Source organism: Bos indicus x Bos taurus, chromosome 2, assembly GCF_003369695.1.
Source record: "Bos indicus x Bos taurus breed Angus x Brahman F1 hybrid chromosome 2, Bos_hybrid_MaternalHap_v2.0, whole genome shotgun sequence".
Classification (NCBI taxonomy): domain Eukaryota; kingdom Metazoa; phylum Chordata; class Mammalia; order Artiodactyla; family Bovidae; genus Bos; species Bos indicus x Bos taurus.
This window is the reverse complement of record NC_040077.1, coordinates 38098166-38123322: the sequence shown is the minus strand read 5'-3', so window position 1 is coordinate 38123322 and position 25157 is coordinate 38098166. Positions and strand designations below refer to the sequence as shown.

Sequence of the window (25157 nt, the reverse complement as noted above, 5' to 3'; positions counted from 1 at the left end):
ACTTTGTCTAGCAAGGGACAGTGGGTAAATGTCCTCTTGCCCTTCATCAAGAGAAGAAAGGACACCTGTGGGGGATTCATGTTGATGTATGGCAAAACCAATACAATACTGTTAAAAAAAAAATCTTAATAAAGAAAAAGAGAAGAAAGGAGATATCCTTTTGCTTTGAAGCTTATTCTGAAAGTGCACTAATGCCATGGAATATTTTATTTTTGAAATCTACTCGGATTCACTAAGAATCTGTTATCCTAAATGTCTTGGAAATTAATAGTATTTTCTGTTCTACTTCCTGAACAGTTAAATTTAATTCAGCTAGTAGAATTTTTAAAGATTTAGGAATTAAAAAAAAAGATGTATATGTACAGCTGAGTCCCTACGCAGTTTACCTGAAACTAAAACACCGTTAGTGGCTATTCACATGTCCTCATTGTGTCTGACTCTTTGAGACCCACCAGGCTCCTCTGTCCATGGAATTCTCCAGGCAAACATACTGGAGTGGGTTGCCATTAAGTAATTGGCTATACTCGAACAGAAAATAAAAAGCTTTAAAAAAAGATATATAAGAGAGCTTGTACGAGGTAATTCATATCTTTCTGGGGAGGCAAAAAAAATTAACATGTGAAATGCTAAAATAAATGCTTTAGGAGCACAGTGGGGAGGAATTCATACTGACCAGAGAGGAAAGATGCTTTGAAAAGCCTTCACAGAGGATATGGTATTTGAATTTGACCTTGAAGAATGGGTAGGAGGGTTTCCTCTTCTCCACACCCTCTTTTTTGTTTGTAGACTTATTGTTCGTAGACTTTTTAGATGGTGGCCATTTTAACTGGTGTGAGATGGTACCTCATTGTAGTTTTGATCTGCATTTCTCTAATACCTAGTGAGGGATTCCCTGATAGCTCAGTTGGTAAAGAATCCACCTGCATTGCAGGAGATCGAGGTTTGATTCCTGGGTCAGGAAGATCCGCTGAAGAAGGGATAGGCTACCCATTCCAGTATTCTTGGGCTTCTCTGGTGGTTCAGCTGGTCAAGAATCTGCCTGCAATGCAGGAGACCTGGGTTTGATCCCTGAGTTGGGAAGATCCCCTGGAGAAGGGAACAGCTACCCCTCCAGTATTCTGGCCTGGAGAATTCCATGGACTGTATAGTCCATGGGGTCACAAGAGTCGGACACGACTGAGCAACTTTCACTTTCAGCATCTTTTCATGTGCCTCTTGGTCATCTGTATGTTGTCTTTGGAGAAATGTCCATGTAGGTCTCTGCCTATTTTTGAATGAGTTTGTTGTTTTGATATTGAGCTGCATGAGATGTTTGTATATTTTGGAGATTAATCTTTTAATCAGTTGTTTCACTTGCAAATATTTCCTCTCATTCTGAGGGCTATCTTTTCATCTTGTTAATGTTTTCCTTTGCTGTGCTGAGGATTTTAAGTTCAATTAGGTCCCATTTGTTTATTTAAAAATTTTTCATTACTCAAGGCAATTTTACTCCAATAAAAAATCTATATATATCTGAAACCATACTTTAAAAAAAAAAGCCAGTAGGATTCCAGTAATAAAAAACAGAAGGGTAGCAGAAGGCTGTTTCAGGAGCAAAGGCCTAGAACAAGGATCCTTAACTTTGGCTTCACATCAGATCATCCCAGAAGATCTGAAACATAATCAGAGTTTAAATTAATTTGGGCCTGAGCACCAGTGTTTCCTGCAAAGCCCCTTGGTGACTTTAATGTACGATCAGGTTGAGGATCATCAGAGATATAGAAAGATACAAGGTTTTTGTTAAGGGGTTTTGAGGTATTTGGAGGGAAATGGGAGGTCTATAGAACAGAGAAGTCCCAGATGGTTCTTGGTAAAGTTGGCTGGATCCACTGTGGTATAGGGTACATAATTTTTTATCACTACTAATTAAAGCAGTATATAATTATTATTGAAATAACCAAAGTCTATATAGATGATGTGTTTCATAAATATGACTGTTTGAATTAAGGTGATTTCTATAACAGCAGTCAATTCACTGTCTTGACTTCCATGTCTTGTATTACTTTTCCAAGAGAGGGATGAAAAACTGGTGGTTCAGCTTGCACTGCTGTGATGGAGGTCTAAGCTGGGGCAGTGGCCACTGGCGTGGAGAGGAGGTGCTGTATTCAGCGTGGTTGATGGAATCCTCAATGGCAGTGCTACTCTGAGTGTGATCCTTGGGCCAGCAACATCACACCAATGAGCAGCTTGTTTAAAAGGCAAAATCTGACACACACACACTCCCCCAAACTGCTGAATCAAAATTTCTAGAAGAGAAGCCATCAAGTGTCCAGTGATTCTTACGCTTGTTAAACTTTGAGAAACACTGGTCTATGGAGCTGAAAGACACTATTGGACTCACAGATTACATGTACACATACACTCAGATACAGACATACACAAAACCCCATGGAAAGCTGAGGAGACAAAGAAATATGCAGAGATGAAAAGACAGCAGTGATAATATTCCCTCAGCAGAGCGTATGGAAGGATTGCCATGGGAGCAAAAGCCTGCCTGTGCAGAAATGACTGCTCTGCAATTTCTTGATTATATGATCTTGCACAAGTTTCTGAACTTCTGTAAGCTTTGGTGTCTTACAAATTGAATTATTAGTATTTGTTACCTAATAGAATGATTATAGGATTAAATGAAGTAATATATTTATTATATGCAGTTTTTATGACATTGTGGAATTTTCATGCCTAATGCTATGCCTGGCACACAGTAAATGCACAGCAAATCTTTGCTATTTTTATTCATTATACCATATTTCTTCCTTACAAATCAATTAATCCTAAACAAAGGTTTGTGTCCAATATTTGGGCTTGTGGTTATCACAGATGTAGAATGATATTTCTCTTTTGTGTGGTATCTCTCCAGATTCCTTTACATGTTTGTACTATTATTATTATTTTTTTTTTTTTCAGAAAAAGTTTTGTTCATGTTAAAAATCCTTACCTGGACTCTATGGATGAAGATGTTCTCTATCACTTGGATTTAGGAACAAAAACACACAACCTACCAGAAATGTTTGGGGATGTAAAGGTAAAATATTTCTGACTTTAGGGAAAACAATTTAATTTCCTCTGATGATATTTCTCCTTATTTTCCTAACATAAACATTACTCTTTTGGCTAGAGAAATGTCAGAGGTCCAATAGGAACCAAAGTCAGGCTCATTCTCTGAAACAATTTAGATTGTGTATGTCATAAACAATCATTTCCACCTCAACAAGACACAAAAGTTCCCAAACTAAATCTAATGCAAACATTGTTATTTGACTTCTCTGGCCTCTAGAGATAAATCTGACTTTACTGACAATCCTGCTGAGGTGTTCAGAATTCATTATGATTCAGTTCACTGTTTAACATCTTTATTTATAGATGAACCTCACTAATCTTCATTTTATCAAACCATGAAATAACTCAACAGAACTAACAATAGGATCTACCACTTCCTGAAAACAAGCATTATTCAACATTTCATATTATTAAGATTTTTGTTATTTCATAAGACAATATTATGAGAAAAAATGTTTATGGAATTTTACTAGGAAAATTGTATGTCTGTATTATCTATTTTATCTTAAATGTATATGTTAATTATAAAAGTGGCTCATATTCACTATTTAAAATTGGAAAAATATAAAAAAGAATAATGACTTTAAAAAACACACCTAAGAAAAACTCCTACTCCTAGACATAGATGCCATCAACTTATTTTCTTTTCTTTTAAAAGGGAGATGGGTTCAGGATGGGGAACATGTGTATACCCATGGTGGATTTATGTTGGTATATGGCAAAACCAATACAATATTATAAAGTAATTAGCCTCCAATTAAAATAAATAAATTAAATTAAAAAATAAAACTTTTTTAATAAGTAGATTTTATAATTGTTGGAATTACATAACTTTACATCTTGTGTTTTTCATTTAACTTGATGTCATTAATATTTCCCCATATTACAATAGTCTCTTTGAAACAGTTTTTATGGATGCCAAGTGCCTGTGCCATACATTATATAGTCTAAAACTGGCTTTCATGTTCAAGTATTTTCCATCATAAACAGCACTCAAATGGATATTTTTGTACCTAAAATTTTTTCACATATAAGTCTATTTCTTTAAGATGATTTACGGAAGGGATCAAAGGGAATAAACTTATTTTTAAATTAATTTTTATTGGAGTATAGTTGCTTTACAATGTTGTGTTAATTTTTGCTGTACAGCAAAGTGAATTATAAATCTACATGTATATATACATCCCCTCATTTTTGGATTTCCTTCCTATTTAGGTCACCACAGAGCATTGTGTAGAGTTTCCTGTACTATGTACTAGGCTCTCGTTCATTATCTATTCCATATACGAACTTAAAAAAAAGATTTGTGTGCTCTAAAAGGCCTACACTGAATCACAGTCCCACTACTAGAGAACTGTGCAGTTTTCAGCTGACTTTTATTCACTCCTTTAGCAATTATAAGAACATAAATGAAAATTCACACATCCACTATCTCAAATCTTCACATTCCCTCGGTTAAGTGGGTATAGCAGATATTCATTTCCTCCATAAAATAAGGAAATTGAGTTTGAGTGGTCAAAGGTGGTTAACAAGTTATGCCATATAGTGGCAGTGCTAGGCCTTGTCCAGTTTCCAGGATTCTTGCCTACTGCTCTAGGTAGGCTCTTTGAGTCGTTGTAACTGAGAATAGTCCATTAATTGGCAGGGGCACTGGAGAAAGGGGAGCAAGAGGAGGAGGATATTAGGTACATGAATAAGGAGGAGAAGGAACGAAAGCGGGAAGAGGGGGGTGAAGAAATCAATCTATGATGCTCATTAACAGTAGGTGTTAAATTGCTTCCTCCCCTCCCGTTGCTCCTATGGCACAGGTGTGAAGATACAGGCTGATCTGATGTGACCTGCCTGTTTCCTTACTCCCCTGCAATCAGTTACTCCTTGCCCTTTCATGGCATCCCTCAATCTTTTGCTTCATCTTTTCAATGTAACCTCTATTCCTACTGTTGTTTCTGATATTTATGCTCTAAGAGAAATTGATCAAGGCTGTCTGTGATACTCATTAACCAGACTTTATCTGAATTCAGATGTTAGGTTTGAGGTTCATGCCTCACAATTTTTCCAGGACCCTTATATAAAGATAACTCTGATTAATTAAATGATCCATCATAATTAATAAACTAAGGTGCACATCTAATTAAAAAGACATGTTTTTGAGACAGAACATGATCTATTATTCACATATCTAGGTATCTCTCTCTCTTCTGCCTGACTAGATTTTTATCAGCACTCATTCTTACACTTTGTCATAACCACTATCCAATCTTAAAAATTCACAACCCTCTTGGTTCTGGGCCACTTCAGTGATTCTCTTTTGGATAAAAAGACATGCTCTGGTTTAAAACACATTTCTACCAGAGAACCACTCTATTGATTGGGCCATTTGGATGGCTAGGAGGCAAACGTGTGTGTGTGTGTGTGTTTGTGTAGATTGGGGAGCAAGTAATGTAGCTTCAAATAATCTGAACTGGATGTTTAATGTATTCTTTAGAGGCAGCAGGTAAAGTATGATATATTTATTAATGCTCTTCTCAGAAACTTGCCTCCTTCCAGTTACATTCTTATCTTTGATTGAGAACATACTAGGTTCAATTGCATGACTCACTTAAATTCCAGGATAGCCATCCTAGGTAAGGAGAGAGGACATAACCCATCAACACCTGAAAACTTAGCCTTATCTTCACAGAGATGATCATTATTAATACTACTACGTTCAAAGAAAAGAAGAACTTTGAGTGTGTAAAATTTTAAAACTTAAAAATTTTAATCATTGAAATGATCTCTATTTTCTTCATTTTCTTACTTACTGTACTTAAAGGGCTTTGTTAGCTGCTACTTCAAAATATCAGTGGCATAACACAATGTAAGTTTGTTTCTCACTCACAGTGAGTGCCCCTGGTCAGTGGGGGGTTTCCTCCAACTGGTGATTAAGGATCCAGACTTCTTTCATCTTGTTGCTCTGTCATCGTCAAGGGGTGCCTTGCAAGGAGTGCCTGGGTGTCAACACCCATTCAGCAGACACATGGAAGACAATCTATAGGATCATTACTGGGAGATTTCTATGGGTGAGAACTCGAAGTGACACTCATCACTTCTGTTCACATTCTAGCAGCTGGAACTCAGGTATATGGCCTCATCTAACTGAAGAGAAGGCTGGAAAGTTACATTTAGTAGTGTACCCAGAAAGAAGGGGAAATAGCTTTGGTGAGCAGCTAATGTCTTCTGTCGTACTGACTTGACTCAATCAATCATTTGAAAATATAGTGGGGGATCTTTAGAAGTTATCTACTCAAATTCAGCCTCCAAATGTATCTTTTATAAAATCACTAACTGGTACTCTCCATTCTCTCCCTAGAAATTTCAAGTAATATGGAAAAGCATTATACCACTATATATGTGTATTTTAAGTCTTTTTACTCCTTTATTAACATACGAAATACATATACTGAAATAGGACTAGATTAATACAACATGGCAAACCTAAATCTTTCAAAACAGTAGGCATATTTGAAAGTGAGCTCATGCTGGCAGTCATTAGGGCAAGTCCTTGACACAGTTTTGCAATGCTTTAGACTCCTTGCCAATACAATTTTATCTCCTTTGATAAAACCAGGACATATCATCATTGAGGGGAGCATAAATCACAGAAAGTGTTGCTTAAGGTTAATGTTGGTTGGTGGTCTTCAGTTGTATTTTACTTCTCATCAAAGCAACCAGACTGAAAATTGTGTCCAGAGGTGATATTTAGTAAGTCTGATTTAGAAATAACTCATTAAGAACAAAAATGCCTTTGTCTATACTTATCATCTTTATGTCTCCAGAAACATTCAGAAATTCCCATTGATTACAGCAATATCTACGTTCAAAGAAGAATTCAAACCGCAAGCTATCCCAACATCTGTTTTGGTTTTATGGTCAATCTGAATAGCTGTAATTTACATTTATGGTGCCACATGAGGTTATTTTCAAACTACTGTATTTTGTAAAAAGGAAACAATGACAACAAAAATGACCTCCTTGTACTTAGATCTTGAGCCAAGTCTTAACTATCCATACCCACAAGGGGAAAATTTCATGAATAATCAATAATAATTCAAAAACTCACCTTAGACCATAGCCTTATCCTCTTTGCTACTCAGGCTTGAAAGCTACCTTTCATTACAGTTCATACCAACTTTAGGCCCCAACCGAGAGCCTTGTAAGAAGGCACAGAAAAGACAATAACGAGAGTAGAAGAGAAGCAGAGGACCTGGATAAAAGGGTAATTACATCCCATAATTGAGAATGAGGGTGGCATAGGAATTATTGCTAAATGGAAACAGAATGCATCATGTAATGGACCACCCATGATTCACAGTAAATCGTTTGTGAATTGGGCACCTAACTCTACAACCTCAGTTAGGTATTTCCTTAGGCAAATACTCTTCATCCCTGTGAGAGACCTCATCGACAATCTTTCTGAAGCTCTGCCCAACACTGCCTGCATCAGTCAGGCAGCACCAGCTGCCTTTTCCTTGCTGGATTTGAACCAGCTTCATTTGCAAAAATTATGCAAATACAGAAACACATAACCAAGCTAAAAGCAGGGCTAGGAAATTGCTCTATGAAAGATGGAAGTTACCATTTGTTGACCACTCAGAAGGTGCCTGGCTTTGTCCTCTATCACACTCAACAAAATCCTCAAAAGGGACTGTATTTTTTTTTCCTGTTTTGGTGATGATGATCTGAGGCACATAGAGATTACATGTATAACACTGAATAAGCTTCGTAATCAGAAACGGAATTGGAATACAAAACCAGGCTTCTCTAACTTCAAAGGGCAGTCCTTTAACCACTATGTTTCCATATCTCTACGACCCAGGGCTTCTTCAGACTCTGTGCACTTTACCACTCAGCTCAGATTCCAGAATGACTTTGCAGCTGGTACCTTTCTGTGGACTATGCTTCACTGGGTTTCTGATACCTGCTGCCACTCATCATCCCACTGCTGAGCACTGGTCCCCACAAAGCTGGCTGCTCATCCACACTACACTTAGGTCATGCCCATCCTGTCTCTGGCATCCACCTCTCTCAGCCCTGGGGCTGATGTACCCCTACCAGGCTACTGCACAAGCAATTACCAGACAATTTTATTACTGTACTTTATTAGATTTGACACTCTTGACTGCAACACATATTGTAATTTCAAAGATGTTAAAATGTGAATGAATAAGACAAAAATAAAACCAAATCATTGGAAGTGATGAAATACCATACTGAGATTTTTAGTCTTCAATGATAAGGCTTGTTCCATGAGGATTTCTTCTGAATGAGAAGTTGGAAAGCCTTCTGCTTTCTTTTAAGTTTCATGTTAACATTGTGTATTTCACAATAAAAACATATGATTGGGAGGGTGGAATCAGAAAACATATCTAAACTCGTCATTCTCCTATGGTTGCTCTTATATTACTTGCACTCCATGTCCTCGGTATTGCCATGTTAAGCCTGTAACCCACTAACGCCCAACAACAGGTGGCCTGTATAAACTTAAGATGCTGGTTGATATTCACTGTGACAAAAACACCCACTTGAACAAAATCAACACTTATTTTTATTATGTGATTATCTTTTTTTTACAAATTAAGTACATCAAACTTTTTTTCTGGTTGCCTTATTTACCGGTTAATGATGCCAATTATTTAACTCATGAACATTAACCCAGAATGTCTACATATATCCTTAAGTATATAACTGGAAAACGAAATAACAATATTAAAGTTGAAAGATGACCCTTGCCTTTTATCTCAGGTACTTAGGTGGGTAATTGTTTATTTTTATTATCAGTTTGTCTGTGTTGGTGGAAGCCCCAACAGAATGAAAGCATTTGCACTGTTTATGCACAAGGAGCTTAGATTGACGGACAGTGAAGAGGACATCAAGGATATCTGTGCTGGGACAGACAGATATTGTATGTACAAAATTGGTCCCGTGCTCTCCATCAGTGTAAGTACTCTAATAGCTGCATGTCACGTAGTCATCACAAGCTAGCAAAAGAAAGTAGGACCTTCCAAATATAGGAGTTTCTTTTCCTCTCCTTCTTTGCATTTTCACACAGTTAAATGAAGTGTCCAGGTGTGACATTCATAGTTGGAAAAAGTTCTAGGGGCAGAAAATAACATTCTGTGCCACTTTGGTATACTTTATTAGTTACCACTAAGCTATGCAAATTAGGGGAAAAAGCCTTCAAAGCACACTTCCTCTCTTTAGTTTGTAACTGATTAATAAGCCACCAGCAATTTTTTTCTCCTCTATGTCTTATCCAACTTTGGGAATGTTGGGCTTTTAGTACACAGGGTCTGATTTTCAGGGTTACCAAAGTGGTGCCATTTAACACTATACTAAGCTTGCTGAAAAGCTGCTAATGCTTTTCTATGGAGATCTTGTAAATTGCTCTCCTGTATTAGAACATGCTAACAGCTCTGGACACACAGTGTCCTGGAACAATATGAAAGTGGAATGACTTGCACTCTTAGGGAACACAAGGCCTCTTTCCCTCTTGGGCCCAGGATAGCATACACTTAGCCAAGTGTAAATGTATGTGTACCCAGCTTGCCTTCCAAGTGGGTCTCTCTGCCACAGGGCTGTTTTTTGAAACAACAGTTCTGAGGCTGTACATATCTAGACACTGAAGCCCCCATAAGGAGACAGTTAACCACATCAGATGACAAGGGAAGAATCTACAATGGCGTGTGACAATTCTAAGGAGCTGCATTATGTATGACTCCTGCACTAGGGGATAACTACTTTTCCTCAATCACTCTGGAGATGGAAAAATGGATGATCATGGCTACAAGCCTGGACTGCAGAAGGGAAAACTATACAACACTAGTGGAACAGCCAAGCTGATCTCTCCTCTGGGTCAAAACACATGAAACCTGCTTTGGACTTGAATGGGAGAAACCATTCATTCATGTATTTGTTTAGCCAACAATTATAGAATATCTACATTAGAAAAAACTGAATACCCCCTGATCGTGGCATATTTTGTCTTACTTTTGTTTGACTTTTAGACTACAACTATTTGTCCTTTTTTGCACAATAAATGGGAAATGACAAAAAGGTAAAATTTATAAAAATGAGAAACTATCATAAACAAGTAGTAAAACTTCAGATATAAAAACAGCAGTGACTGATACTCTTGGCCTGTCAGAAAAAGAACTGAAATATGTATCATGCCCAAAGAGGTCAGCCAATTGGAAATGAGCCTCAGTAGGCAGAAAGAGGATTTCCAGTTGAGATCCCTTCTTTGAAAATTCTTCCTCTCCAAAAGCTGCTGAGGTCTCTGTGTGTGTGTGTGTGTGTGTGTGTGTGTATCTGAGAGAGAGAGAGACAGAGAGAGAGTTCAGTAGAAATACACAAGCCCATTTGTCATTTTATTACCATGCCATATATAAAGTGATAATCATAAACCTATCAAGTATCTGATTTAGGAGGAACCTAATAGACTTCCCTGGTGGCTCAGACGGTAAAGCGTCTGCCTACAATGTGGGAGACCTGGGTTCGATCCCTGGGTCGGGAAGATTCCCTGGAGAAGGAAATGGCAACCCACTCCAATATTCTCGCCTGGAAAATCCCATGGACAGAGGAGCCTCTTAGGCTGCAATCCATGGGTTTGCAAAGAGTTGGACACAACTGAGCGACTTCACTTTTCACTAACAGATCAAATAATGGTTCATTCTCTTCAATTATAATCAAGGAAATGAGACTTAGAGAGTTTACTCATTAGTGGCAGAGCCCAGACTCATTAATCTTGGACATACAATTAACGTAGGTTTGATTCAGGCCTCTCGGAGACTTATGATGCATTTGGAAGTCAGAACATATTCTGTGGCAACCAAAAATAGGAAGTCCAAAGGTTCAAAATTTCTGTAGTTTAATATTCATGATGAGAAAAAGGGAACTCAGGTGAAAGTATTGTGCCCGTGGCTGCAGTGGTTTTCCAGATTTGTTAATGAAGAATTAGTGGAAGCCATCATCTAACTGCCAAGATGCCCCTGGTGCTTTCGTGCATTCAAAGTCTTTGTGCCTGAGTAGAATACTGAAGACCACATTTGACTTTCTGGCATTATGTTAGAAATGAAATAGAAACTGATTTGAAACTTAGCTCCATCTACCACAAATTCCAGCATGGAGGATCTTTCTAGAACATTATTAGAACATATTGTAAATGCCAAGAATGGCCAAATCCTCTAACCTGTGTTGATCTTTATTCTATGACAATGATTCTACTTTCCCAAATGCTGAGGAAGACAGGGTTGCAGTCATGAGCTATAGCAACTTATTCAACAACTTAATCTCACCTACACATTTAGTATGGGCTTCCCAAGTGGCGTTAGTGGTAAAGAACCCACCTGCCGATGCAGGAGACATAAGAGAAGTGGGTATGATCCTTGGGTTAGGAAGATCCCCTGGAGAAGGGCATGGGAACCTACCCCAGTATTCTTTCATGGAGAATCCCAAAGACAGAGGAGCCTCGTGGGCTACAGTCCATAGGGTTGCAAAGAGTCAGACACAACTGAAGTGACTTAGCAGGCATGCACACATTTAGTATATGCTCCAATTTTTAGGTGTAGGTATAACTCATATCTCTAACTTTGTACCTTTCAAAGCTCACACAGAATTACCAGCAAATGAACATGGACACATGAGAGCAATGAAATGGATTTACTCTTTCATTTAGTATGGTGGAAAAGGACTAAATACATGGCAGCCAAATCTATATTTCCTCGAAATCAAGTCAATCTTGCAAAAAGCTCTTTTTCAAAGACTCACTGTGAAAAGCCCAGAAATGGCACTGCCCTGACACACCAGTACACCACACTGTCCCCACCTTCTGCTCTTGACAATGAGGGTTGAACTCAGTTTAACTGGCAGGGAGATGCCTCTCTTTGATCATCACAGATGGACCCATCTATCAGCATGTCATGTGGGCGTCAGTTAGAGCTGACTTACGTTTTTCTCCGCTTTGGCAAAGTCATAATGATTATGTAAATTTATCTGCAGGCTGTTAACTTGTAATGAAGGAAGAAAATATGTCCTGTGCGTGTATCAGTCTGCGAGATGTATAATGACTTTCCCTTTTCTCTCCACAGCATGGCATGGGCATCCCCTCCATTTCTATTATGCTTCATGAACTCATTAAATTACTATACCATGCCCGATGCTCTGACGTTATCATTATCAGAATCGGCACATCAGGGGGAATAGGTGAGATGAACTGATTTCTATACTATACTAATAAATTCAAGGAGTGGTTCTGTACAGGGTAACTAGCTGCCAAAGCATACCAACATACCCAGAGTCCCGCTGAAACCCAGATGGGCTGAAAAGTGTCAGGAGGCTGAGCTTGAGGCAATTTGGAAATTTAAACTTAGAGAAAACTAAAGGAATTTAAAGAAATGTGTGTGTGTATATATATATGTATATATATATATATGTGTATGTACATATATATGTATGTATAATCTTTCTCTTTTTACCTGCATGGAAACCTGGAGTGAGATCTCACACTGCCTATTGCCAAAATAGGCTTAGGTGTTTTTAAGGGGAAGAGTGGAACAACTGCTAGGAAATTTGTTTTGAGGATAAGAGTAAGTTTCAAGGGTTAGCATGCATTTTGAGGCTTAAAAATTTTATAAGTGACAGAAATAAGTGCTTTCAAGTGAAAAAAAATCACTAAGACTTGCTTTGTTTATCAGCTAAGTAAGATGTCAATAGTTCTCAGGAAAACATTGCTTTTAGCTCACATCAGTGACTACCCTTTACTTGGCTTGGTCTGGGTCTTTTCTACATGGACATACCAGAAGACATCAGGCCAGGCTGTTAGGGAAGAGTTGGGTGACGCTTCCAAAGTTTTTCTCAGCACCTCGCCTCCTCCCTTACTCCTCGGCCGGCCAGGCAACTGGTCAGGAGCCTTGTTAATATATCTACCGTTTCCTCAGGAGCAGATCTTGTGAGAGGATGATTCTACTATGTCAAGAAATGCAAACAGAGCAGGGCATTGTACCTGAAAAGCTTGGGTTGACAGAGTGACAGGACTGAATGGGAATTTTTTTTTTTTTTAAGCTGGGAATTATTAACAAAAATTTGGTCTTACAATTACACAGGTGGCTAAGTTGTGCTTCACTGGAAACCAACATGTTAAAAAAAAATCATGTCCTTTCCACAGCTATTGTACAGGAATAAAGTCCATCCAAGACCCTCACAGGTGGATTAAAGGACATCTATGGATGTTCATTTGGAAAGAGAAGGAGAATGTTAGCAATCATTGTTAGATCAGGCATCCTTCTGGATGGTTATTTAGCCAATGTTATGCCAAATAGGCAATGGTAGGAAATGAGGCATTTGGGGATGAAATGGATAATGTTGTTATAAAAAGTGCTCAGAATTCTTGAGTTGTGGGATACAAGGATCTGTCTGTGCAGCACGTGCCCATGCAGTGTACCATCCTGAGCGCTGAGGTTTCCCTGTGATATTGGCAAGTGTCCAGTGTGGGCCAGGTACCCTACTGACCATCCAGCTTATGGTCATGGACTCTAGGTGTCTTGCTTCATGATACATACATCCCTTGCAGCACAATGAAGGGCTATGGATTGTGGGAAATTAAAGCAACGTGCTCTTGTGGATATCTATCATTTTGAAGTTCTGGTCTCACTAAGAATTCTTAGCTTATTGGTAAGATGTGTTTGTTTGTTTTGTCTTATGAAACATTGATTTGGAGATGAAGAAGGTGTAACTTGTTTCTCCCCCAATTTATGTTTCCATTCTTTAAATGAGCCAATAAAACTTGATGATGATCAAGTACTTGAATAAATAGTAAATAGTACATTAGCCTTTAACTGGGACATAAATGTTCCAATGCATCTAAATATTAGGATGGCATGTGAATAATTTCATTATTGATGTCCACATTTTCAGTTTCCTTCTCAGTCACTTTCTTGTCTTTAGGACATTGTAAATAATTCAAGAAGCTACTTTTTTGATTTATTTAAAAAGTATTTGACCTACCAAGGTTCTATCATCATAGTCTACTTTGGGTCTCTACCTGGATTTTCTAAATTAACCACATGTTGACAATGTTTGAATTTATTAAGAACCCAGAAGGATATGGCTAGGCACTATGGTAAGGGTTTGTAATTTTTTTCTACACTAAGTCACATAATCAATATTTTAGGATTTGCAAGCCATACGGTTTCTGTTGCAACATCTGAACTCTGCCATTAGTGTGGAAACAATCATTAAAAATATGCAAATGAGTGAATGTGGCTGTGTTTCAATAAAACTCTATTTACAAAGATGGACTGGATCTGGCCCATGAGTTGTAGTTTGCAGATCTGTGTCTATGGCATCTCTATGGAAACGTTTCACTCACTCAATGAGTTTTTACTGAGTACTTATAATGTGTCATGGATCACAGCTTTGTTGTGGCAAAAGGGCTTGCATAACTCAATGAAGCTATAAGCCATTCCATGCAAGGCCACCCAAGATGGACAGGTCATAGTGAAGAGTTCTGACAAAACGTGGTACACTAGAGGAAGAAATGGCAACCCACTCCAGTATTCTTGCCACGAGAACGCCATGAACAATATGAAAAAGCAAAAAGAAAAGCAAAAAGATATGACACCAGAAGATGAGCCCTCCAGTTCAGAAGGTGTCCAATATGCTACTGGGGAAGAGCAGGGGGCAACTACTATTAGTTCCAGGAAGAATTAGGTGGCTGGGCCAAAGCGGAAATGACACCCAGTTGTGGATATATCTGGTGGTGAAAGTGAAGTTCCATGCTGTGAATAATAATATTGCATAGGAACCTGGAATGTTAGGTCTAAAAATCTAGGTAAACTGGAGGTGTTCAAGCAGGAGATGGCAAGATTGAACATCGACATCTTAGGAATCAGTGAACTATAATGGAACAGAAAGGTCGAATTTAATTCAGGTGACCGTTATATCTACTACTGAGTGCAAAAATCCCTTAGAAGAAAGAGAGTAGCCCTCATAGGCAATAAGAGTCCCAAAGGCAGTACCTGTGTGCAGCTTCAAAAACAAAAGAATGATTTTGATTCATTTCTAGGCAAACCATTCAACATCACAGTAATCCAAGTCTATGCCCCAACCACTGATGCCAAAGAAGCTGGAGTTGATTGATACTATGAAGACCTGCAAGACCTTTTAGAACTAACACCAAAAAAAGATGCCTTTTTCATCATAGGGGAATTGAATGAAAAGGTAGGAAATCAAGAGATACCCAGAATAACAGGCAAGTTTGGTCTTGGGGTACAAAATGAAGCAGGGTAAATGCTAACAGAGTTTTTTCACAAGAAGATGCTGGTCACAGCAAATATCCTTTTCCAATAACCCAAGAGACAGCTCTACACATGGACATCACAAGATGGTCAATACTGAAATCAGATTGATTATGTTCTTTGCAGCCAAAGACAGAGAAGCTCTATACAGTTAGCAAAAACATGACCTGGAGCTGACTGTGGCTCAGATCACCAGTTCCTTATTGCAAAATTCAGGCTTAAATTGAAAAAAGCAGGGAGATCAACTAGGATCTCTTCAAGAAAATTGGAGATATCAAGGGAACATTTCATGCAAGGATGAAAAGTGAAAGTGAAAGTCGCTCAGTTGTGTCTGACTCTTAGTGACCCCTTGGACTACAGTCTGCTAGGCTCCTCTGTCTATGGAACTCTCCAGGTAAAAATACTGGAGTGGGTTGTCATTCCCTTCTCCAGAGGATCTTCCTGACCCAGGGATCGAACCTGGGTCTCCTGCATTGCAGGCAGACTCTTTATCAACTGAACCACTATGATAAAAGACAGAAATGGTAAGGACCTAACAGAAGCAGAAGAGATTAAGAAGAAGTGGCAAGAATATACAGAAGAACTATACAAAAAGGTCTTACTGACCTAGATAATCATGATGGTGTGGTTATTCACCTAGAGCCGAACATCTAGGAATGTGAAGTCAAATGGGCCTTAGGAAGCATCACTATGAACAAAGCTAGTGAAGGTGACAGAATTCCTGCTGAGCTATTTAAAATCCTAAATGATGATGCTGTTAAAGTGCTGCACTCAACATGTCAGCAAATTTGGAAAACTTAGCAGTGGCCACAGGACTAGAAAATGTCAGTTTTCCTTCCAATTTGAAAGAAGAGCAATACTAAAGGAATGTTCAAATCACCATACAATTGAGTTCATTTCACATGCTAGCAAGGTTATACTCCAAATCCTTCAAGTTGGTTTCAGCAGTAGGTGAACTGAGAACTTCCAGGTTTACCAGCTGGGTTTTGAAGAGGCAGAGGAACCAAAGATCAACTTGCCAACATTCACTGGATCATGGAGAAAGCAAGATAGTTCCAGAAAAACATCTACCTCTGCTTTATTGACTCCACTAAAGCCTTTGACTGTGTGGATCACACCAAACTTGGAAAACTCTTAAAAAGATAGGAGTACCAGACCACTTTACCTGTCTCTTGAGAAATCTGTATGGGGGTCAAGAAACAACAGTTAGAACTGGACATAAAACAAAAGACTGGTTCCAAATTATGAAAGCAGTATGACAAGGCTATATATTGTCACCTTGCTTCTTTAACCGTTATGCAGAGTATATCATGCAAAACAGTGGGTTGGATAGATCACCAGCTATAATCAAGATTGCCAGGAGAAATATCAATAACCTCAGATATGCAGATGATACCACTCTAAAGGCAGAAAATGAAGAGGAACTAAAGAGCCTCTTGATGAGAGTGAAAGAAGAGAGTGGAAAAGCTGGCTTGAAACTCAACATTCAGAAAATTAAGATCATGGCATCCGATCCTATCACTTCATGGCAAATAGAAGGGGGAAAACTGGAAACAGTGTCAGATTTTATTTTCTTGGGCTCCAAAATCACTGTATATAGTGACTGCAGCCATGAAATAAAAAGACACTTGCTCCCTGGAAAGAAAGCTGTGACAAACCTAGACAGTATATTAAAAAGCAGAGACATCACTTTGCCAACAAAGGTTCATATAGTCAAAGCTATGGTTTTTCCAGTAGTCATGTATGGATGTGGGAGTTGGACCATAAAGAAGGTTGAGCGCCATAACTGAAGCTTTCAAATTGTGGTGCTGCCCTTTCGGCTGGAACTGCCACCTTCCAGTAAATCACAAAAATAACCAACACAAAGGCAAAGAGGAGGGGCACCCACTACATGTTCCCTAGGTCTTTCAGAAAACATGGAGTTGTTCCTTTGGCCACATACATACAAATCTACAAGAAGGATGATATCGTGGATATCAAGGGAATGGGTACTGTTGAAAAAGGAATGCCCCACAAATGTTACCATGGAAAAACTGGGAGAGTCTACAATTTTACCCAGCATTATGTTGGCATCATTGTAAACAAACAAGTTAAGGGAAAGATTCTTGCCAAGAGAATTAATGTGCATAAGGCAGTGGCAACCCACTCCAGTACTCTTGCCTGGAAAATCCCATGGACGGAGGAGCCTGGTGGGCTGCAGTCCATGGGGTCGCTAAGAGTCGGACACGACTGAGCGACTTCCCTTTCACTTTTCACTTTCATGCACTGGAGAAGGAAATGGCAACCCACTCCAGTATTCTTGCCTGGAGAATCCTAGGGATGGGGGAACCTGGTGGGCTGCCGTCTATGGGGTCGCACAGAGTCGGACACGACTGAAGCGACTTAGCAGCAGCAGCAGAGCATATTAAGCAACCGAAGAGCTGAGATAGCTTCCTGAAATGTGTGAAGGAAAATGATCAGAAAAAGAAGGAAGCCAAAGAGAAAGGAACTTGGGTTCAACTGAAGTGCCAGCCTGCCCTACCCAGAGAAGTACACTTCGTGAGGACCAATGGAAAGGAACCCGAACTACTGGAGCCCATTCTCTATGGATTCATGGCCTGATGGATGTAAAAATAAAGACCTGGGCTTAAAAAAAAAATTGTGGTGCTGGTGAAGACTCTTGAGAGTCACTTGAACTGCAAGGAGATCAAACCAGTCAATCCTAAAGGAAATCAATTCTGAATATTCATTGGAAGGACTGCTGCTGAAACTGAAGCTTCAGTACTTTGGCCACCTGATTTGAAGAGTTGACTCATTGGAAAAGTCCCTGATGCTCAGAAAGATTGAAGCCAAAAGGAGAAAGGGGTGGCAGAGGATGAGATGGTTAGATTGTATCATCAACTCAATGGACATGAATTTGAGCAAATTATGGATCTTAGTGAAGGACAGAGGAGCCTGGTGTACTGCAGTCCATAGGGTTACAAAGAGTTGGATTCTTAGTGACTGAATAACAACAAAACCTATAATGTGATAGGCATAATACTACCAAGGAGAAAACAGAGGACAAATACTGCTCTTGCCTTTATAGAGCCTATGTTTTATCAGGATAACAGACAAACAAATGAAGAATTATGAAAAGTGTAATGAATCTTAGGACAGAGAGAATCTAGTGAAGAAAGTGTGGTCACTCAGTCATGGCCAACTGTCTGTGACCCCGTGGACTATAGCCTGCTAGGCTCCTCTGTCCATGGGATTTCCCAGGCAAGAATACTGGAGTGGGTTTGCCATTTCCTTCTCCAGGGATTCTTCCCAACTCAAGGATTGAACCCAGGTCTCCTGCATTGTAGGTGGATTCTTTACCATCTGAGCCACCATGGAAAGCCATCCTGGGGAAATTGAATGTAATCTATCTGTGTGACCTTTTAGACCTCCCCATACCCCACTGTGGATTCAGATCTTTTGAAGGAAGTGATTTAAACTGACACTTGAAAAATGGGTTGGAGTTAGTCTGATGAAAGTGCATGGGGGAGGATGAGAGAGCGAATCAGGCCAGGGGAATAACAGTTGTCAGAAAATGGTTTCTCAAGTCCCAGAGACTTGAGTTCCTGAGTCCCAAGAGCAAACCAGACTTTGTAGCAATGGAAGGTCAGACAAGAGGCCTAATTTACATGGGGTAGGAGAGGGGAGGAGGGAATGGATGTCATGAAGATCAAATGGAAGAGAGGACAGTGATGCAAAGAAATTATAGTAATCAAAGAGTTGCAGAGAAGATTAAATATCAAGTAGTCACATCACTTTATGAAGGCTACTTGCTGGCAGTCTCACTTAGTTTATTCCTGACCTAATTTATTCAAATTTGAGCCCGAAGGCCAATACTAATTTGCATGCCCAAGAGTCATGTTTATCTTGAAATCTAAACCCCATCACATTGTAAATGTGAATCTGGAAAGACAGCAAATGTAAATGCCTGTTTGGAATGTTACTATTAATTGCATTTGGAAAAGAAAATAATTTAAAACTTGAAAGTCCACAGAATCATTAGCAACTAGCATTAATTAATGCTGGAAGAAGAGATTATATTATATACTATGTGTCACAAGTCAACTCTAAGTGACATTCTTCTGTAACCACCTATTTATTCCCACACTGCAGGGATTGCACCTGGATCTGTTGTAATAACAGATGAAGCTGTAGACTCCTTCTTTAAGCCCCGGTTTGAACAGGTAATCTTGGACAACATTGTCACCAGAAGTACTGAACTTGACAAAGAACTGGCTGAGGAAATATTCAACTGTAGCAAAGAAATTTCCAACTTCCCAACCCTCATTGGACATACGATGTGTACTTATGATTTTTATGAAGGTGAGAAGAATTTATAAACTGTGAAAGCAGCAGAAAATTACCAGCAATATTTTGTTATTCAAACCTATAATTAATATTAAAAACTTCACCATAGAGAATTAATAGTTGGGGATTTAAAAAGGCACTGAAACAGCCTTTTCAACTTACTAAAGTAAAGAAATGTAAGGACATAATAAGCAGAAGAGATATACACACAATGAATTTATTTTGAGAGTGAGTTTTAATCCTCCAAGAACAAATTGGATACTCTATGCAATTAGTGATGTTAGCAAAATCTTATCTCTGTTTATACCTTTAATTTAAACTGGAGAAAGGGGATAAATGTCTATGCTTCTGCCATTTTGAGGTACATTCACCTGTACCTTGAAAAGAAGCAGGTGCCTATTAAAGAGCGGGAACCAGGAAATCAGGAGAAATACTTGGAGGAGGAAATCTTGAAGGGATGGAATAGTCTCAGATCAGTTCTCTTCTCTCTCAGCCATGAGTAAAATGTCTTCAAATCAAGTTTAGGGACAAATTGAAGGTGACTTCTGAGTAGCAGTTCTTGCTACAAGGGGTGGGGGGCCAGGAGAAAAAGCGTTCCGGGACAGACCCTGCTCATGCCACAAGAAAAATCTAACCAGGGCTGGTACCATTCCTTGGAGGGCATTCTAGAAATCTTGTAATATAGCTGTGTCTGAGTATGTTCATTAAACCACATATTACTTCACTTTAAATTCTTTTTCTTTTCCCTTTGGATCAAACTTAAAGTATTACATTGAATTATAAATAATTATGTATGAAGATACATTATATTATCTATACAGGTTACTTCAGGTTAGCAAACGTGTTGTCACAACATATGTGTTATAAAATAGGAGGTGCTTTGGGTCTGATAGGGTAAAGACTCCATCTCAGGCCACTGGTCCCTTCATTAGGAGGGTCACCAATGAGTTTAAGCCAGAGCTTGCAAAGAGCACAGGTAGGAGTCAATGTTTCTTTGGGCTGCACAGTATTTTTAAAGTGTGAATTGTTTTGCCAACATTTATACGTTCTGGATTTTTCATATGAAAAATATACAGATTTAGGGCTTCTTGAAATAACATAATAACATAATATTAAAAATATAAAATAATTTATGCATGGCCGCCCTGGCAAGTCACATCTGGGGCTGTATTCATTGAAGGTGAGGTGAGGCTGCTCCCTCCCCACCAGGCACACCTCATTGACATTACCTGCTTGACTTGTGGGACGTCTGAGTTTAGATTGGTTCATTAGTGGTGTTAGCAGGCAGCTACAAGGAGTGCAGGAGAAGTAGGCAGAGTAGAAGTAGCATGAAACATAAAGGAAAGGGGAAAAGGAGAGGAAAGGGAGACAAAAAAAGAGAATTGTGCAATATGGATAACAGTGTATACTGGCCTCCCTGCTTCAACAGGACACCCTTGGAGGTAGGACCCGGTGAAGTCTGTCCCCAGCGCATGTGCAGTGGAGTCATAGCATCTGCCTTTTCTCTGGCCCCACTAATAGGTGCAGGTGGAAAAAGTGCTAAATAAACACTGAGAGCATCCTAAAAGGGAAAAACGTGATCACAAAAGGCTGGCGTGCAGCCTGAGGTATGGGCAGGGAACAGGGTTGACAAATCAACTGTCTGTATGTACCTACCGTGGTCATGATGGTCAGATGGAACTGCAATATCCAAACCAACCTCCCAGTCCTCGAATAGCTTAGGATCATCACTGGGGCTTGGAGCATTATATTCTTCCGCAGCAACTGTTTCTGGGCCATCTGCCAGTCACAGGAGCAACTTGAGATTTTCCTCAAAGGGCAGATCATCCAGCAACCCTCAGATCCTGCTATCCCTGGGCACAGTGCTGGCTGCTGAGGCCACTCAGTGGTTACTTGCCCCAGAGTTGGGGAGCTCAGTGCCATGGAGACCCCACTCTATGTGAGATGCTTGAGCTAGGCACAATCTTGCCTCATGTCCTCTGGTAGGATGATTCAGATGGCTAGATTTATCTTATCTGAGTTAGCCACAGAGCACTTGGTCTGACAGCAAGCCTCTTAGTGATGCCACAGCGACTGGAGAGGACATCAAGTCGCTAAACATTCTCCATTCTCTTTCAGGCCAGGGTCGACTCGATGGAGCACTGTGCTCTTTTTCCAGAGAAAAGGGTTTAGATTACTTGAAGAGAGCATATAATGCCGGCATCAGAAATATTGAAATGGAATCTACAGTGTTTGCAGCCATGTGTAGACTTTGTGGTCTAAAAGGTAAGACATTCATGAACGCCTAGGGTCAAATTATCTTCTTTCATGAAGTTATTTTCACACTTCAGGAGAAGAAAAAGGAATTCAGCTATATATTACTTTGGGTTGAAAGCACGATTATGTCTTAGTATCTTGTGAGTGGGCAGGACATTATTCCTATTTTGCAAATGAGGCAACGAAACCTTAAGGGTCAGAAGTGAGTTGCCCACCATCACTAGATAGTGGGTTATGTAGCCAAGACTTGACAGCTAGTTCAGTTTTCTTCATCCTAATAGTGACTGCTGTTTTCTACTACAATTGAATTTACTGAGACATAACACAAATAACATATCCCTAAAAGAGTCCATCAAAGGACAAAACATCAGTGGAGCAGTGTGTTTTTAGAGTTAATTTACATGCATTTTTGCTTTTCCCACCCTTTTATTTTGAAAAGAAATCAAGAATACAGAAAAATTAAAAGAATAGTATAATACTTAGGTACCCTTTACCAAAATTCAAGTTTTTAGTATTTTCATGTTTGTGCATATATATCTAAATATATATGTATGTGTGTGTATGTATAGATGTGGGTATGCATATATATATATATATACACACACATCTATTTGGTTTTTTCTTCTGAATCATTATAAATAAATTACAAATATCATGCCACTTAACTTTTGTACCTCAGCATCATTTCCTAAGAATAAGGATGTTCTCCTAATGTCCATAAAATTATCAAACAAGAAAAGCTAAGAAAAGTAAAAATCATTTCATAACATCATTTAACATCCATTCCATATTTAAATTTTCTGATTGTCCTAAGAATATCTTTGAAGAGTACTTTAATCCAGTATTGAATTAACTTTATATGTTGTATTGCTTGGTTATTGTATCTCTATATTTTTACAACTAGAATAGTCTCTCTACTTTTCTTTTTTCCCTGGGATTATGATTTTTTTGAAAAGTCCAGGCTGCTATCCTGTAGCATACCCATGATCATTTCAAGGTTTTGCTTGTGCATTTATACTGAATATTTCCTGTAAAGCAGAAGCAAAATCTAGGGGCTTGATTAGAGTCAGCTATGTGGCAAGAAGATTTCATAGTAATGTAAGCTATGTACATTAGTTTTTCTTGTTCCATATCAGAGAAAGGTAAGGTGAAGATATTCCACTATCAGTAATTTTGCATCACTTGGTTCAGGTGGTAACATCCATCTCTCTCCACTGAAAAATTAATGCTTTCTCTTTGTAAGTAACAAGTAACCTTGGGGATGATAATTTGGCATTTTGATAATTTTGATTTTCTAATTCCATCATTCCTCCTACATATATTAGCTGGTATTTTTTAAAAAGAGGCTTTCTTTTTCACACTCCTCTCTCTCTCTCTTTTTGGTGACAGGGAGTTATTGTTTTGCTGATTTTGGTCAAAGCAGTTTGTATATACAGCTTCTGTCATTATTCTTTTTGATACTCAAATTATCCCAAAATTGGCTAGGAAGAGTCTCTTCTAGCATCCTTTTTGACATAATCCTCTTAGCGCTTAGGCATCACTTGCATCAGGTTTGGAATCATCCATTTCTCCAAGAAGCTCTGCTTCTTTGGGTGCAGAATGACATTATGAAGCCAAATATGGATGTGGCATGCATTTTTATTTGGGGTGAAATTATTCCGATAGAACCACTAACCTTTGACTAATACCGAGAAAACCTATTGTAGTAAAACATAATTTTCACGAGAATTAATCAATAAACTATTCTTTTTGATTTTAAATTATTTTCATACTCATCTTCTAGATTAAAAAAATCAAGCTTAACTGATTGAAAAGCTGCAAAGTTAGTTAAATATTATATATTAACTTGGCTGTGAAAGCCTCAGATCTAAAGCTAAATATCATCATCTAAAATAATATTTTTGAGTGGCAAGCAGTCCCCAAATATGAATAATGATGTTCAAGAAAACATTGGAGCAACTTTTTTTTTAAATGCCTAGTTTTGTTTTTCACATGGCAATTATCTTTTTTCATAAGAGTCCATAAAAAATGTCATCTATTCAAATGTGTTTTAGAGCATGCCTACTGAGTGCATGGCACAATACAAGAAGCCTAGTTTTTTAATCAGATTTTTGGTTGATAAGATTTGTCTCAAGCATTGTCTTCCTAAAGAGAGAAGAACTTTCTCCTATGCATCAGCTAGTTTCCTGAGCACCCAGGCAGTGTGGACACAGCAGAGGATGACACAGAATCTCTGCCCTTGAGGAGATCTAGAGAGGAGAGAAATAACAGCAAAGAGTTATCTATAACAATATAGTAGTGTGTTAGATGCTGAGGAGCATGATGGTGAAAAAATAAGGCAGGGAAAGGGCACAGGGACAACCAAGGTAGGGAGGAAAATCATAAATTAAAATAGGGAAGGGTGCACGGAGAAGGTGCCATTTAGGAAAATGCCACATGGATGTCTGGGCAAAGCAGTCTGGGAAATGCAAATCTAAGACTGCCAAGCAGGAGCATTCAGAGTGTGCTGGACACACAGGGAGACCAGTGTGTCTGGAGGGCAGTGACAGCAGTGGAGAGGATAGGGGATGGAGTGAGTGAGGACTGTGTGGTCCCCATGAGAACTGTGACTTTCACTCTGAGCAACATGAGAAGCCATTGGAGGCCTTTGAATGGAAAAGTGATGGGATCTGGCTTGCCTTTGAACAGCAGCACACTGGCTTGCCTTTCAACAGCTTGCTGATCTGGGAAGAGCCTACTGGGGTCCATGGCAGGAGCAGGGAGAAAGGAGGGCTGATCCCATAGTCTAGGGAGATATGAACAACAGTCAAGAAAGTGGGAAGCAATCATGTTAGAAGCAAACCCAACAAGATTTGTTGACAATGTGATGTGAATTTGGAGAGAAACACAAGAGTGAAGATCAACTCCCGGGCTTTGGGCCTGAACAGCTGGAAGGATGGAGTCATCACAGTTGGGACAGAGAAAATTCGGTGGGGCTTTGGGGGTACTGTGAAAGTGAAAGTTGCTCAGTCATGTCCGACTCTGTGTGACCCCCTGGACTATACAGTCCATGGAATTCTCCAGGCCAGAATACTGGAATGGGTAGCCTTTCCCTTCTCCAGGGGATCTTCCCAACCCAGGGATCAAACCCAGGTCTCCCACATT

At 39.1% G+C, this 25157-nt stretch overlaps 1 protein-coding gene and 1 pseudogene across 3 annotated transcripts in view; both read left to right on the top strand.

Annotated features, from left to right (window-relative positions):
- UPP2 (uridine phosphorylase 2) overlaps positions 1 to 25157 on the top strand; it is a 40325-nt gene that overhangs the window by 2086 nt on the left and 13082 nt on the right. For 2 of the 3 annotated variants that reach the window (XM_027560200.1, XM_027560216.1), the window contains exons 2-6: positions 2947 to 3064; positions 8917 to 9075; positions 12225 to 12339; positions 19563 to 19772; positions 21876 to 22022. In XM_027560200.1, coding sequence (XP_027416001.1) covers positions 2947 to 3064; positions 8917 to 9075; positions 12225 to 12339; positions 19563 to 19772; positions 21876 to 22022 — 749 coding nt within the window. The remainder of the gene's footprint in view (positions 1 to 2946; positions 3065 to 8916; positions 9076 to 12224; positions 12340 to 19562; positions 19773 to 21875; positions 22023 to 25157) is intronic. The other variant, XM_027560210.1, reaches the window with a different exon arrangement.
- LOC113880563 lies at positions 17284 to 18873 on the top strand (annotated as a pseudogene).